The 16278-nt window shown below is 40.3% G+C and overlaps 1 protein-coding gene across 1 annotated transcript in view; it reads left to right on the top strand.

The window, feature by feature from the left end:
• GMDS (GDP-mannose 4,6-dehydratase) overlaps nt 1-16278 on the top strand; it is a 411036-nt gene that overhangs the window by 329888 nt on the left and 64870 nt on the right. Inside the window, exon 9 of the mRNA XM_082297233.1 lies at nt 7041-7137. Within this exon, the coding sequence (XP_082153359.1) occupies nt 7041-7137 (97 nt within the window). The remainder of the gene's footprint in view (nt 1-7040; nt 7138-16278) is intronic.

Genomic DNA, 16278 nt, shown 5'->3' with positions numbered 1-16278 from the left:
ACATTTTAAGTGCTAATGATAATTTTGTTGCTGATCATTTTGACAATGGCGTAACTCTGAACATTTTGCATGCAGGCTGTTCAGATAAGCCAACCATTCTTTCCCCCTGCTCCCAAGGTGAGAATAACATTACAGCATACCCACTACTCATCCTGTAGCCATTGCTCATCTTTCAAATTGCACTAGCTGTAAAATATTTCTCAGGATTTGGGAAGTTTTGTTAAGAACCTCCACAATTTTTCCAGGTGTCAGCCTGACCCATGCATTTGCAGCACACACACACTCTCCTTAGCCAGCCGTCTGGTAACCTCTGGCTTTCCTTGAAAGCCCCAATGACTTTCTACTCCCACCTCCTCCAGTCTGAATATATCTTCTTCAAGGAGTAGCCTGGCAGAAAAATCCTCCCTTTTAGCATTGTGAGACCCCACTGGTGAGTCCCGTTGATCTGTTAGTTTACAGTTTATGAGGCACCTCAGAACTGGTGCACCAGAGTGCAGTTGCTAAACAAGTTCCCACAAGGATGGCTGCTTTCTTCCTATTACTGTTCCTCAAAGTTTGGTTGAGTTATCTGATGTTTCTGGGGGGTTTTTACAGGATTGCAGGTATTATGAAATTTTTCAACCTCAAAAACTTATCTGGGAGATTTCCAGCCTTTTCCACTGCTAAAAGGGATGGCACAGCTTCCCGGTACTGCTGTACAATCTGCCTTTCAAAATTCGTGAAATGGTGGCGTAAATGTCTAGGATAGATGTCATGGCAAACAGAAGTTGGCAGAGCTCATACCACATCTGAGAACACTGGGCACATGTGCAGGGGCTCTTAACCATCCCCACTTTGGGCTTTGTCAGAAAAAGTTGCAAATGTAAAATCTTAGCTGTCACATCATGATACTGCAGTAGAGAACAGGAAGAAGAGCAATCCTGGCTGCCTCATCAACCAACTGAAAATATTAATTTTATTTTTTTAGGTTTTTTTGTCTTCCTCACAATTCACATTAACTTGTACAGCTGAAAATCCAGGACAGCCTAAAAAGTCTTTCCAAGAACATAACATAATATTTTGTCCTAACCAGTCATTAGCACATGTCAGGACTATGTCTTCTAGCCAAAATAAGAGAGAGAGAAATTTTACTACATTTTTGTAACTAATGAAATGTACAGCTGCAATAAGACTGATTCTCTCTCTGAAATGGACTATAAAGTGTTCATAGGAATTTATCTACCTTGTGTGGCTTTTTTCCTCTTACATTTCTTTTTCAAGGGACAAATTTCAAATTATATTTATATAGTCCTCTGAATCATTCAAATTCAGTCCTTTGTACTAACAGGAAAGCCTCAGAGCTACAAATATTTTTCCCCTGTAAGGATTACATTTTTTTCTTTTACTTTCCCTTCTACTTATTACTAATTAAGTAGTACTTGGGGGAAACACTTCCCGCCTATAATTTGAACTACAGCAGGGTAAACGAAACAGGCAAACGCTTGTCTTGACTAATTTTCTGCCATTAATCTTATTAAATTAGAACAGGATTGCAAAGATAGCCTGAAACCACTACAGCACTCAGAGTTCTTTGCAGACTGCTACAAAGAATGCTGTCTGCAAATGTGGAAACTAAAAAAAAAAAAAAAAAAAAAAAAAAAAAAAAGAAAAAAACCTGTTCAAGCTGCAGAAAGATTTATTGTGGCTTTTATTAATATAAAAATGCATGCACATTTGTTACAGAAATATTCATTGCTTCCAGGATTAGAAGTAATTCAGAAAAAATGAATATTTTACTTTAGTCATTTGGTTCTACATACAAATTTTATCTTAACTAACATGCTAGCTGGTCTTATAAAAGATCAGCCTAAACCAGAGAAGTTTGCAGATAATCTATAAGGTCTTCTGAGGTGAATTACTGTGGCCTCTTCAGTGACAGGGAAGGTTGAACTGAGATTGAACCGAGGGAGAAGAGTTTTTCTGGTTTGTTTGTTGGGGTTTTTTTGTTTGTTTGTTTTTTTCTTTCTATCTTAAAATGGAAGGCTGAGTTACAGAAACACATGAGATTTGAAGGATTGCTGTAGGAATGGAAAGCATGTGGGGACATGGAGGAGGAGACATCAGCAGTCATCAGCTAAACAGCTGCTATTTCCAGATCTGGCTTTTGCCCACCAAAATTTGCTGGCTGGCCAGAGATATGTGTTGTATTTAAATGAGAAAAGAAAATGAGAAGATGAAGAGGAAGGGAACAGAATCTCGTACAGCAACTGGAGGCATTTTGAAGAGAGGTAGTTGAAAGGAACCCAGCCATGTCAGTGGCCTGGGTGAACCCACACAAGCGATCCTCACTTAGGACTCCATCAGTTTTATCACCATTCTCAAAAATCACCATTCTCAAAATAGAGTATATATTTTAGAGGCATTTAACCCACCTCAACTGGAGAATTAATTCTTTCAGCTGAGCCGGCTTTCATTACTTTCTTATTGATACAAGGTTTTATCTGCAGGCAGACCCAATAACTGTTTCAGAATTGAAATTAAGGCTTGAAGACTATAATAATCTAATTATCTGATTGCATACATAAGAGGTATGAGAGTTTCTCCTATAGAACAACTGGGTTAGAATGAAATATGGTGTTTCATGGGAAATTCCATATTTTGAACCCCTGAAATTAAATTAAAATATTTTTCACAATTGCAATTTGGAAAAATACCTGATTTCAGGCCAGCTGGACTTCTTTTGTTTTTTCCTAACCTCCACTTAAAGAAAGAATAAATTATGTAGAATTTGTTAAGCCACTCTGAAAGAAAAAAAAATCCATTCTGAAAATGTAAAAGCCTCTCTTTTAGGTATTATTAATATAATTATGTATCAGGTGATACTAATGGAACTTCCCCGAAACTGAAACTTTTCTTTCCATAATGCTTTGATTTTCATAGGAGCATTAGTATTCTTTGAGAAAACATTTTCTTCCCAACACCAACTTTCACAAATTGGAGCAAAGGGATAGATCTTCAAAGCTTTCCAAAGAACTGCAAAGAAGAAGGAAAAAAAATAAAAAATAGGGAGACTAGCAAGTATACTTTTTATTGTCTTGTAATATGGAGTCACAATTAATTTTTTTAAATCTGAGCTTTACAATGCTTCGACTATTTGAGTAGTGACAAAAAAAAACCCACTGTAAACCTGATTCATCAGAGCTTTTGAAAAAAAATTATTACATTCCTTTATGGTAGCATGTTTTTGATTTAAGCACAAGGTCATGGGTAAGCAATCCCTGTATCTATGATTGCTTTGATGTATTAGAGCTGCTGGCAAGCTTGTGGTTGAGTTGGTGGCAAAGGAACATATGAAGAGTCGTATTTAAAGTTTCCCTACAAAATATTAGTTGCAAAAGATATTGAAGGTCTGTTACATGGTGTCAGTTTTGCTGTTTATAAAGTGCCAGGACAGAATGAAGTGCTTTGGCTTAATTTTGTGTGTAGCAGAAATCAGGCCACAGATCTGAGAAATCTACACAAGCTCTATATCATATTACCTGTGGAGGAAAAGCAAAATCTTCGTACAATTTTATTTTTATTTAATTTATTGTTCATTTTTCAAATGTGAAAATATTTTCTATTTGCTTTTATTTCATTATAAAGGTGTACTTGATAGTTTTATTTTTGATAAAGAAGCTGAGCAGCTGTAGCTTCTAGTGGTTTTGAATTGGTTTTTTTAAATGTTTATGGGTTGTGTTTCTATGTAAAGATCAAGCAAGGAGGTGAAATGCATATACTTGTTCAGTTTATCTGTGCTTCTGTGAAAAATTTCATATTTATTTGATTTCTTAACCACCTCAAAAATAAATGTACTTTGACTTGTTTGCTCCTCAATTACAGCCAGACCATTTGGTCCATGGCAGTGCTATTCCCACCCTTCCTCAATTATCCTGGCTCCCCTGTTTCCTTCCCTGCCCAACTCATGCCCTACCAGGTGGGTAGCCCAGCTTGTCATCCTCATTAAATCCTCTATACCTGTGGAAGTTTTCATTGCTTAAAGCTTGCTCTCTTACTGAATAGTTATAGGAAATGAAAAATAATTGGAACCTCCAAAGATAAAAAAGCCAAAGGAGCGTTCATCAACACTGATAATAAGTACTGTAACAATAGTGATCTCCAGATACAAAATAAGCCTTAAATTAAATGCAGTCCATCCTGCTGTAAATCCAGAGTTTAAAAGCTTCTGATCTGAAGAACTTTACAAGCAAGTAAACTTGCTCATGCATTTGAATCTTAGTTTTATGGAAAATTGTGAGGTCATTGATAGCAATGGAATCCACCAGAGCTGACAACTGACTGTCATCCTGAGCAATTCCAAAGCCCCCATCTCCAGCAGTGAGGCTCTCGACATGGAAGTGTAGATGCAAAGGGCATCAAATCTGCTCTGTCCGGAGCAGTTCCGTGGTGTCACCCATTCTCCAGGTGCAGAACACGGCTGATGCCATCAGCTGTGACAGCATACACATCCTTTGCTTCAGTAGGAGGGTGAAGCTGCACAATGTGGGGCAGGCAGTGGCCTTGCTGCCAAGGCTCGTTGTCTGCAGGCTCGAGGAGCAGCGTTTTGTGCGCAGCCTGCACTAGGCCAGCAGGTACCTGCGTGGGAGCTCTGGGCTTTGACACCTTCTGGGCTTGGGGACATCCACTCCCCGTCCTCTGTAAATTTAGCCCAGTCCTGATGAGCTAGACTTTCTTCAGCCAGGGGTCCTTTGTGTCTCCCCCAAATTACACAAGGCTGTTTTCTTGCCTAGGTGGGCATCTGCCCTGAGGAGCAGGAAGCTGGGTAGTCTTAGTGGCTGGAGCTGGCTGAAACCACAGCACAACATGAGGGTTCCCCGTGCCCCTTCCACCATGCTTGTGCTTCAGGATAATTTGTCATGGCATTTTCCAGTTAACAATTCTGACTGCAATTTGACTATGGTTTTGGTGGATTTTTTTCTCTTGCCTTGTGGTTTGAGGGAGAGGGGAGGGGGAGTTGTTTGGCAAAATGGATGTCTTGGTCCTGGTGTCAGGCTGGCCCCCCGCACAGTCCCTTTTCTCAGCGGTATGATGATCCCAGCTGTGAGCTTGGAGGTGCCTGGAGTAATTAGAAGTGCAGCTATCAAATGTTACTTTGTTCACAATGAGAAGTACTTTTTTTTTTTATTTTCCCCTCCTTGTGAACTTTTCACATTACTGGGCTGAACAAAATGGGTGGAGATTTCTTCTTAAGCTATTTCTATTGTTATATAACTTTGATAGCGACATTAAGTGAGTCTTTACTGGCTCGGCTGAGCCTTCTGGAGCCTGTTGGGTGTTAAATGGGGTTCTCTGCTCAGTGACCTCCAACAACAACTGACGTCTCCTGATCTAAGCCCTTCCTGTTGTTTTACTGGTGACGGTTAGTTTTCTATTAAGCTCATTTGAGTCCTGCACATTTTTACCCTCTGCCCTTTAAAGGGAGGGACTAATGTTAGTTTTGGCTTCTGAATGAAAACTTTGCTGTTCAAGCTCACAACAGAGCAATTGCAAAAAAAGAAAGAAAGAAAATTTAAATTATAAATCATCTTTAGCATCATGGCATGCCCATTAACAGCTGACTTCACTGTCACTATTATCTGTAGGAAATTATTTCCATGTGAAATGTTCCCAGTATCAAGCATCCTACAGTCTTTGCTAGTCCTTGAAAAATCATGAGTTGTGCTTAAAAATTTGTGAGATTTAAAAACTTGCAATAATGCATATTTGGTATTTCCTTCTGCCTTTCAATGTTTAAACCTGCATGGGTACACAAAGGTCACATTTTCAGACTTTTCTCCTTAGCCCTCAGGGCTAGAAACTTGAAAATGAAGGCGAGATTGTCAAAGAATCAAATTCTTCTAGAGCTTGAGGGAGCAGGGGAGCAAGGAAAAATCATATCGGTGACAAAATCCCAAGAGCTGGCAGAAAAATTAGTAAGTGGGAGGCAAGGGATGCTTTTCTTTCCTTGCTGATGACTGAGGCTAAAGAGTATAAATCACAGTGCTGAGTTAATTTATATAGATTTTACTTAAACATAAAAAAAAAAAAGCGAGTGGATTTCATCATCACATTTTTAAGCCAAGCTGGTTCAGAGCCCCATGGTATATACTTAAAAGCAAAAACAAAGAGAGGATAGAATTTCAATCATAACTCTGGATTTTGTATATTCAATGGATGAAGTTTGATGCATTGATGTACGTTCCTACATGTGTCATCTGAAACATTTCTTTTGAGTGGGAGCATTGCCCAGGCCTCCAAGCTTCAGCCTGACCTCCTCAAAGGCAGAGCTGATCACCCACCAAACCATTCCTCTTCTGCTGCTCCTGAAACCAGGACAGTCTCTAGGTAAATAGTTCACAATGCAACCAGATCACATAAATTACAGCAAATTGCAGGCTGTTCAACACATATGAAACTGATTTGGATGAAGGGAGCTGGCTTTCAGCTCGCAGGTAGTAAGTAGAGTTTACATGTATGTGGAGTGCCATGTCAAGGTACCCAAAAGCGAAAACCCAAAGAACTGGTTTTGTTTTGTTTTTTTCTAGTTAAGCACAAATTAAATTATGCAGCTTAATGCTATTCGAACAGACCTTCACGTTTATAAAATTAACAGATTAAAGAGTTCCTGAAAGTATTGGCCAAAATACAAGAATTAAAAATATTTTAAGAAAACAGCTTTGAACCAATCCACAAATGAAAATCCTCACTGTCATATTTATTTGCAGATACATGAGACATTCTGAAATCAGGGCATTTTATTTTCCCTTAGCATTGTGTGTTTAATTTGGAAGTCCTGTATTTTAGACCTTCCACTGAATCAAAAACCAAAACAAAGAGACTTCAAAAGCCATTGTTACTCCATTCAAGTCTAAACTCTCCCTTTGTTCCTTTAGCTAATGAGTTTATACTGTCCTGCAGGGAGAATTGACACCGGCCTCAAGTAAATGAAAGCAGGCCAAATGTTGGTAAGATCAGAGCACTAAAGTAATTATGGGTTGATTAAATGTTTATCTTCTTTACAGGTGGGAAGGGAAGAATGAAAATGAAGTGGGACGATGCAAAGAGACTGGCAAGATTCATGTGACAGTCAATCACAAGTACTACAGGCCAACTGAAGTGGTAAGAAAATGCCCTCTCTTAGCTTTGCAAATGAATAATCCAATCACTCAGCCAATAAATTGCTGCATTTGGCCAGCAGTCTGTGAAAACGGCTTAATTGCACTCCCGCTGCCAGCTTTTAGACCTCTAAATTAGCCTGCTTGTTGGCCCCTCACAGCCAGCTACCTGGGAAGAAACAAGCAGCAGGCGGGAGGAGCGGGTGGCCCTCTCACGGAGACACTGCTCCACTTTGGTCACCCTCCCTGAGTGGGAGAGGTGGTGCTGGGGGGGCTAAAACATCATATGGGAAACAAAACAAAGCATAAAACAGCTCGTTGTGAATGGGAATACGGTCATCTCTTCTCCAGCTGCAAGTAGGGAAAGCAGAAGGTGGGCACTGATGGGCTTGATTATAAAGTACCACCTTCTGTGTTTCACGGTAGTATTTCATCTCCAGCCACTGAGTATCCCCTGTCCAGCTTACATCTCTGTAACTGTGGGTGCTGCAAAGTGCTGGTTTAGATGTGCTTGTGTGCTTTGCAGGGTCCCACTCAGCAAATGCTCATTTGCAGAACACATCTTTACTCCCAGGAATGCCTCAGTGAAATCTACCAGGGGTGCTAAACGAGCACGTGCTGCTGGCAGGACCAAATCACTATTGTGCTCCAATCACCTAATGCGAATTCTAGGAGAGGGAAAAAACCAACAGTATTTCCAGGTCAGGCAGGATGGTGGCAATGCACTGAGATGGTGCAGGATGAAGCCTGGTTTCTGGACACAGGGAACAGTAGCCCCAGTTGTGCTACGTGGGAGTGGGTGTACCCAGGAGAGGATTCCTCCTCTCCTGAGGAAAGTGATAGGAGCCCCACTGGCTGCTGACACAGCATCATCTGTCAGTGTGTCCATTCAGAAGAGATGTCTGATTCAAGCAAGGGGGTGACAAGAGCACCTTTGTGTTGTTGACACAGATTGCAGGGTGGGAGTGGGGGGCTGCATGTGTGGAAGTGGGCATGGGTTCTAAAACTGAAATTCCGAGGGGAATAGGGACTTTCATGTTACGTTAAAAAGGCTGGACCTGTGCATTGGAATCAAATGCTAGGAAGTCATTAAGAGCTGTCTGTCATTCTGTGCTGTGGTAAGGTGTCAGGGTGATAAGGAGGACAGAGACAAAAGGACTTGCCAAACAGGAAAAGGACACTTGACCCAACAAGTCTGTGCTTTGTGAGACCCACTTTCCTGCTTTGTCATACCTCTTACTAACAAGTACGTATTCACTCCTCAAAATTCATAGCTAGTGTGTAGCTCTTTGGAAGTCCTTGCTGTAGTTTTACACTATTCATGTGCTCAGACATATTCTGCTGAAATAGTGCTGCCCATGGTCTTCTTCCTCTCTGTCCCTTTTGGTCTCCTTTTGGGAACACGGTCTCTGGATTTTAAATTCAGTTCATTATACATACTGTTTTGGGACAGTGCATAAGCGCACATCCCTCAGGAATACTTGTAATTTCTAGTGGGTCCATACACAAGAATGGGGAGGTATTCAACTACAGAGTGGAATGTGGCCTTGAAATAAACACATTAGAAGTCTGATGCTTATCTGAAATTATCTGGTTTGTCATAGACCACCTTATCCATCTCTGTATTCCAGTACCCCCATCCTGCCTTGCTTTTAATACAGTCCTGACTTGGTTCCTGTGGAACCCAGGAAGGCTGTGAAGCTGCTCAACCATGATCAAGGTAGAAGCACAAAATGAAGTACCTTTGTCTTAAGGAGCATGCAGAGGAACTGTGAGGCAACTCCTCTATGAAGAGATGTGATATCCTTTTTTTGCAATCAGTTTCCTTTTTCGATCATCTCAGAATGGATACCCAGAATCACTTCCTCCTTCTTTCTAAATTCTAATTTGTTTTCCATTCCTTGTCGAAGGCAGGCAAACTACTGTTTGTTTCATTCAGGGAATCACATCTGTGCAATTCAATATACTAGACCGAAAACCAATCTGTCACAAGAAAGCAAGGAAAAGCAATGAAATAACTAAAATGGACTCATGGCACCTGTCCCCTCCTGCCACTTGTACCATACTGCTGAAAGCAAGAAAGCCTGAGGTTGACATTTTGGGAGGGATCTTAGCCAGATCATTTAACAGGAATTCTGCTGTTGAATCACAGCTGACACAGAAAATCTGATGCTCAGATTCTCATGTCTTATTTAGAAACATTTTTGTCTGTCTTTCTAAAATTTAACATGGTATTCTGGAAATTGAAAATAAACATAATTTAATCTTGTGTACTGTCAGTTCTGACAGTGCCAATACATTTATTTGAAAACACATTTGTTTTCTTCAGTTAGTGATCCCTGGGGTCAAGGCCTCCCATTGAAAAGCTTAGCTGTACTGAAGAAGAAACCTTGAAATGTGAGACAGTCTTCTGGTCAAACTAAGTAGACCCTTTGAATGCCTTGGCTCTAAATCTTTTCACTCTTCTTTTGACTGCTGTGGGGCCCCTTGATATTTACTGGCCTTGGGAATTGTTCCTGCTAATGCTTCTAATGCCTGTCTCTCTCCTTCCTTCCTCATGTCTTGCCAAATGCAAACCTATCAGTACCATTTCTTTCAGTTTTTGTCAAATTCCTGTCAGTATATTTTCTGACCCTTTTAAAAATGTTTTTGGAGGCTAACCTGCTGTAAGGATTGGGGAAAAATTTTTGCTTCTGCTTTTCTTAAAATGAACAATTTTCACAGGAGCTTCATGGCAGGTTTGCTTTCTATACTGGACGATATACTATGAAAGGTGCTTTCACTTATTTTACAATAAAGCTTTTTTTACAAGCTTTTAAAGCACATGGCTAGAAAAGTCATGCTTTACATTCATCTTCTGCTCTAGGTGTGCAAAGATCAGTTTCCACTAAGATTTACTCACCAGTGAAATGTAGGTACTTCAGAAATTACCTCACTAGTCTTTTCTACTTACAATCAGAATGTTCACGTTGCAGGTAGGCAACTTAGTTTATACTTGGATTTAAATAACCTATTTGGCATTCACAAAAATAATGTTAAAATAATTTTAAATTTCTTTCAAAAGTCAAAACTGAAGTTCAATGAGCTGCCTCAGTGAGTTGGAAACAAGCAGTCCTGCAGCACATAATGTTGTAGGCACCAGGTCTCTCAACCCTTGAAGTTGGGTAACTTTTACAGAGTTAGGGTCTGTCTTTAATTTTCTAATCTTTCAGCAGGACAATTACTTTTAATTTGTATGCATGAATTTCCCCCCAAGAATTGCACAATTGCTTCTAATTAAATTTTGCACATTAAGGTGTTTGAGTAAAAGTGCTTCTATTATTTTTGCATGGCAGATATTAAGCTAACAGTTTTATAGGAGCTTGCTTCATTTCATTGCCTTTTCCTGCAACAATGAAGATTAACTCCAGGTCTCACTGGTCTGTTGTGTCATCACAGAACTTAGATGTATATATCTCTCAGTTAGGAGTTTACGTCACTTTTTGAAAGGGGAAAATAAAAGAAGCCTTCCAACCATATGTAAATGTTGTTTTTTCTCCGAATCTAATGTTCTGCATGTGTTATGGGCAATTCCTCCCCTTTCCTCCCACCTGTTTCTGCAGTTGTCCTACAGCTTGCCTAGCATAGGAACTGCAGGTTGTATCCATGCATCAGATTTGTTATGGGCTGGCATGGCTGTAACTCTGAGGATGTACATACATCATCAATGCAAATTTCCTTCTTTTAAGCAAGCCCGGAAACTGTCACAATGTGATGCTAATATTTAAGTAGTCATCTGGCCTCTTATTATTCTTCTTCAAAGGAAAAAGGGCATGCTAACTTCTTCCTTTTGTTATATGACTTAAGCAATTAAGCATTTTTCTCCCAATTCTTTCTAGCACTGATATAAATGAAATATATATATATATACATATATATATGTGATTTCTCAAGTCTTATGTGTGTCACTTATACTAAATTTTGCATTTTTGCTTAACTGTGTTTGGCCTCAGTTACCCTTTTTCCTCCTTAGAATTAAGCAGGATGGCTTTAAATTTCAGTTCCTTCAGATGTTTTTTTAAAAATTCAGCTCTGTGTTTCCCATGTTTCATAGGATTCCAGTAAAAATTCCTTGGGGCATATCACATTCTCCCAAAGTCAGCTTTCTTCAAGTCAAAAACATTTCTGAACTCCTCTAAGTGTTCCTGCCCTTAAGAGCATTTAGAGTCTAATGAAACCATGATCACAAACCCCTAAATGCCCCACACTTCCACTTTAGTTTTCATACAAGCTTCATTTCCTACTCTTAAGTTCAGAGCTGCCTGTGACTGTAAACTGTTCCAATATCTGCACGAGGAAACACGTGCTTCCCTTCCTCAAGGATCTTTTTGCTCATCAATGTCAATATGTGGCCTTTATTAATACTCATGAAAATGAAATGGGAGCATTCAAGGAAGAATAATCTTCAGATGATTTTCCTGTCTATTTTCCTCTAGCAGTCAGGTAATGAAGTTGTGAATTGTCATAAAACCGACAGTCTTCTCTTATCTGTTTTCTTTCCTTCTGAAAATGTATGTCAACATCTGAAAACTATTGCCTCTGCTGTCCTTAATTCTTCTCCAAGCTGACTTTGCTTCTGTCTCAGCCAAAATGTTTATATTTTTCCTTACTTTAATCTCAACATTATCTCTGCATTGCTTTGCCATCCTTTTCCTTTTATTTGTCCCTCCTGCTAATAAAACCTGCAGTAGATTGTTAGTTTGTTTTAGTTAAGGCCTTACATATCAGGCATTTCAGAGGTATCTCTGAAAATATACATGTTAAATTCAGCCAAGTAAAATAATGATTAGTAGTAACTTGTCTCTATAGCATCTAAGAGGCACTTAACATATTCTAAATATTTCTCAACAAGCACGTGAAAAAGGGTTTTTAAAAAAATAGTACCACTGTGTTTCTGCCTCTGAAACATGTGTATGGCAGAGCAGACAGCACAGCTCGAGTGATATCATGAAGTGGCAGCAAAGCTGGGGGAGAGCCTGATGGCATTGTGTTCTGCTGTCATTGCCAGGGATGCAACCATCCTTGCACAGGTAGCTTTCTATTTTTTTTAATCTTATCCTGATTTTGTTCATCTTAGTTCTTCCTTAGGAGAAAGGAAGATCATTATTGCTATCAAGTTTTCCTCTCAATAGGTCACCAAACCGGAGAAGCTTCAGCAGGCTCATGTCCAGTCTTGCTCTGTGTCTTATTTAATCCTCTTAACAGACTCATAGCAGGAGCCCTAGCTTACCTCCTTTCTAGCGGGAGCAGATACCTAACAAGTGCCCCTCCAGCCCTCCCACACAAATTCTGGCTTTTTCCTTCATAATTAGCTCATTACATCAGTATTAGACCGGCACATCCAGTAAAGGAATCCCTCTGGACACCACTGCTCATCCACTGTGCTTTACTCAGTTGCTCTCTTTGCGTCATCCTGCTCCTCCTCTGCTGTGCCTTCAACAAAACATTTCTCTGGCAACTTCTACAGCTGGCTCTGTTCCCCTTCTTCCTTCACCACCTCTTTCCCTGCTGTCATTCCTGTGGTTTTGAAACCAGCGATGTGTCATCTGTGACCTTCGCATCTTCACTGATCTTCCTGAGACTCTCTGTGTCTTCTTTCCCATCCCCTAATGCCACAACCATCTGACAAGACTGGCCAGAGGAAGAGGGTGTCCTTACCACCTGGGGTCTAGGTTGGAGTGCTTTTGCACCTTGGGTGTTACACCATATGTTCATTTACGAGACAAATAGTTTTTCTTTGGAAATGTTCAGACTGGATGAAGAAATCTCTGACTGATTTTGGGCAATACAATTTTCTGATCTGGGTGCGTAAAGAGATTGCAACCCCATTGAAAAGCTGGTGTGTAAAGATAAAGCTGTCATCCAGGCAGAAGGGTTGGTGGTTTTGATTCATTGCTCATTTTTCTAAATGCTGTTGACACATAGCAATTAGTGGCAGTCTTAGATGTGACAGATCTCTGCTCAACTCCTGAAAACAGATTTTTAAATTAAACTTAGGTGACTGGAGGATTAAGGCTGAGGGAGAGGTGAGTGAGGATGGAAGGCTGTCTACCTCCTTAATTAGACCCTACCTGATTCAGCCAGGCGTCCAAGCAAGTGCTTCACTTCAAGGGCATGAATAGTTAATAGGGACAGTTTCCATACGAGTAGCTAAGTGTGCTTATGTGCATTGCTGCATCTTAATATGAAGGACAGCAATTTATCTGTAATGGGAACTGAGAAGGCCAGCCCAAGCACTGTGGGAGCTCAGGAGGTGCCAGCTGATTATTCTTGTTTGCCTGCTCCATTGTACAGTGCCTGGGAGCAGAGATGCTGAAATAGCTCAAGACACTTTCTTTAGTCAGGTTCTTTTAGGGTAGCTTTTAGCAGGTAGGCAAGAAGGAATTATACCAAGTTCATGTAGTTTGTAGTTTTAATCAACTGCTCCAGCCCGTAATTCTTCTCTGCCTTCCCGACAGTGGGGGGTCTTACTGCCACCTCTTCACTTATTCATGTTTATTCATGCACAGAAAGTCTCTTTTAATCTCACCTCTTATCCCCTTGCCTCCCCCTTCTCTTGGCCTGCCATTTGGCCTCCTCCTCCCCCTTGTTATCTCTCTCTGTTGTCTCACCCTCATTTGGACCATCCCTTGTTTTCTTATCACTGCCTATCCTATGCCTGTCCCATACAAACACTCCAGCAGATGTGGTGGGAAATGCAAAGCCTCTGAAGGGAAGTCATGAGGGTGGGAGAGAGCCTGGAGCAGGCAAAAGCCATGACAGAAGGCTCAGGCAGCACCAAGACACATTTGTCACAACTGCTAGGTTTTCCCTCCTGCCAGCAATCTCTACCACCTACAGCCTATTCCCCATTTTCTGTGTGAGATCAGACATTCAAAAGAGCCAAACTGTGCCTCAGACCACATTTTGGAGTGTCCAGTGAGACTGGCAGAGCGGCGCAGCACAAATCTGTTCCCATCAGGCTTTTCTGAAGACCTTAGTGTCAGAGGTGCTTGAGGTCACTTACACACCTGATTACTGTTCACATTCAAAAGTGGGAGCGTGTCTGAAGATCTGTCTCACTTTCAGATGCTGTTTATTTTATTTTACAATGGGTTTTTAAAAGTCAAGCAATATGTTAACAATACTGTTCTCATTTTGACTGTGTTTCCCATGTCGTTGTAACCTTTTCTTTTGAGTGTGCCGTGCCAATTCAACCCTTGCAACAGTTTTAGAATGGCAGCAGAGAACTGTAAATGACATGATTTATATAAAAATAAAAATTACTTTTGAATGCAGAAGATATGAGACAGAGGTAAGGTTTCCTTCAGAAAATCTGGAATTAAGGGCTAGGCTTAGTTCTAATTTCTCCAGCCTTAGCCGGAGCTTGCTTGCCTTCAGCTGTTTGTATTTTATTTTATGAGTGGGTGGGTGTACAAAGGAAAGTGACAGCCCCAGAGTGTTCATGTGTTTCATCTGAGAAGCCATGAGATGGTTGTAGTGTTGGCAAAAGTAGTTTCTCCTGGGTTTGGGTCAGCAGAGGCCTTGCCATCAGCCTTTTCAGCATGGAGTCCTCCAGTCAGGGGTTTGCTGCGGAAATAGGTGTCTCCAGCCTGGGTATGCCATGGCACCTAACATTTTTCTTCTTGAAAGGTAGTACTTCAAGCCAGTGATTCTCAAATCCCATGTCCTCCTGCAATATATTTATCAATTTTATATGAGAGTGAGTGCAGTTGTCCCTCTGAGGGACAGTCCAGGGCAGCGTGAAAGGGCCATTTGGACCAGGTTAGGAGAAATGCATAAAAGCACAGTAAGTTCTTAGGAAGGAGGAGGGTGTGGGGTTTTGTCTCCAAAAGCTTTCATTTCATGATTTTTCAGGTGTTTCACAGTCCAAAAATGACAGTAGACATCTATCAATTTCTTTTATTTCTTTAGTTATCTGAATTTTATTCCCCTAGAAACTGTGGGATGTTTTAACTTCACCTGTGGGGAAAAAAAGTCAAAAAATATTCTGCTTTAAAAAAATCAAAATTGTCCCTTCAGTTTTTCTAAGGAAATCCTGATCTGGAGGGGAGGAAGGTACTTTTCTAGGGGAGTCAGAGTTTCTTTTAATTTAGTCCTAGAGGTCTTCTGTCTCCTCCAAAATGTCAACAAGGAGTTTTTCTTCAGACCCGTCCCTGTCCTTCACCATTTACAATTTCTCTCAAGAGGGAAAATAGTTGAACGGAGGTGGAAGTTTGGAAGTGGTTGTTTAAAAAAATAAACCTTCACCTTTCCCCTCTATCACTTTTAGAGTCATCATTTGTAAATTAACAACTTCATGATGGAGGCATGAAGAGGTGGGACCTTTGCTATTATTGCTACCCTGTGATGATGATGATGTTGAGGAGTGCTTGTTGAGTGATGTTGAGGATCACCTTCCATATCTTCTTGTCTCATATTTGTATTCCAGAAAAAAGCCATAGCAGTGATTTGGACCATATCAGAACTTAAAAACCTTTTACATTATTAATTATTTTTTAGTATCCTTAATGTTTCCCTGGTGTTCAAGAAGACCTTGTATGGTTGAATAGCAGGGGAAATTGAGCCTTGTAGATATAAACAACTTTTTTAAAACTGGGGGGGAAGAGGGGGGGTGTGGGGCGGGGAAGAAGAATTGTTGTTGCTGAATAAAACCTGAGAATAATTATCTCTGTGTCATAAACATCTACAGTATTTGTCATGAACCAGGAAATGGTTCTTCTTGCCCATCTTGGATGTTCCCCAAATTGTCTGATGTCCCAGCTGGATGGGTGAAAGAGGAGACAGTAATTATCTGCAGGGCAGGAGAGACTTAAACATTAAGAGCTTTATGCCTAGGATCAGCTGGAATTTTTTGCTCATTCCTCACATATAGTCTCTGAGCTCACCAAAGCAGACAATATGAAAAATATTAACAGGATTCAAGAAGACATTAGTAATAGATTAAGAGTGCATGCCTCTCTTGTGAGACCTTTTCTTTCTTGATTTCTTTCTTTTTTTCAGTCAGAAAATTCTAAAGGTGAGTAGGTGAAGTCAATTTTAATAATTCACAGACAATAATACATCTATTTCTTGTTTGACAGAGCTAGTGTTTAAACTATTAGCA

Source organism: Coloeus monedula (genome assembly GCF_965178545.1).
Source record: "Coloeus monedula genome assembly, chromosome: 1".
NCBI classification, from domain to species: domain Eukaryota; kingdom Metazoa; phylum Chordata; class Aves; order Passeriformes; family Corvidae; genus Coloeus; species Coloeus monedula.
This window is presented reverse-complemented; position numbering and strand designations above follow the sequence as displayed.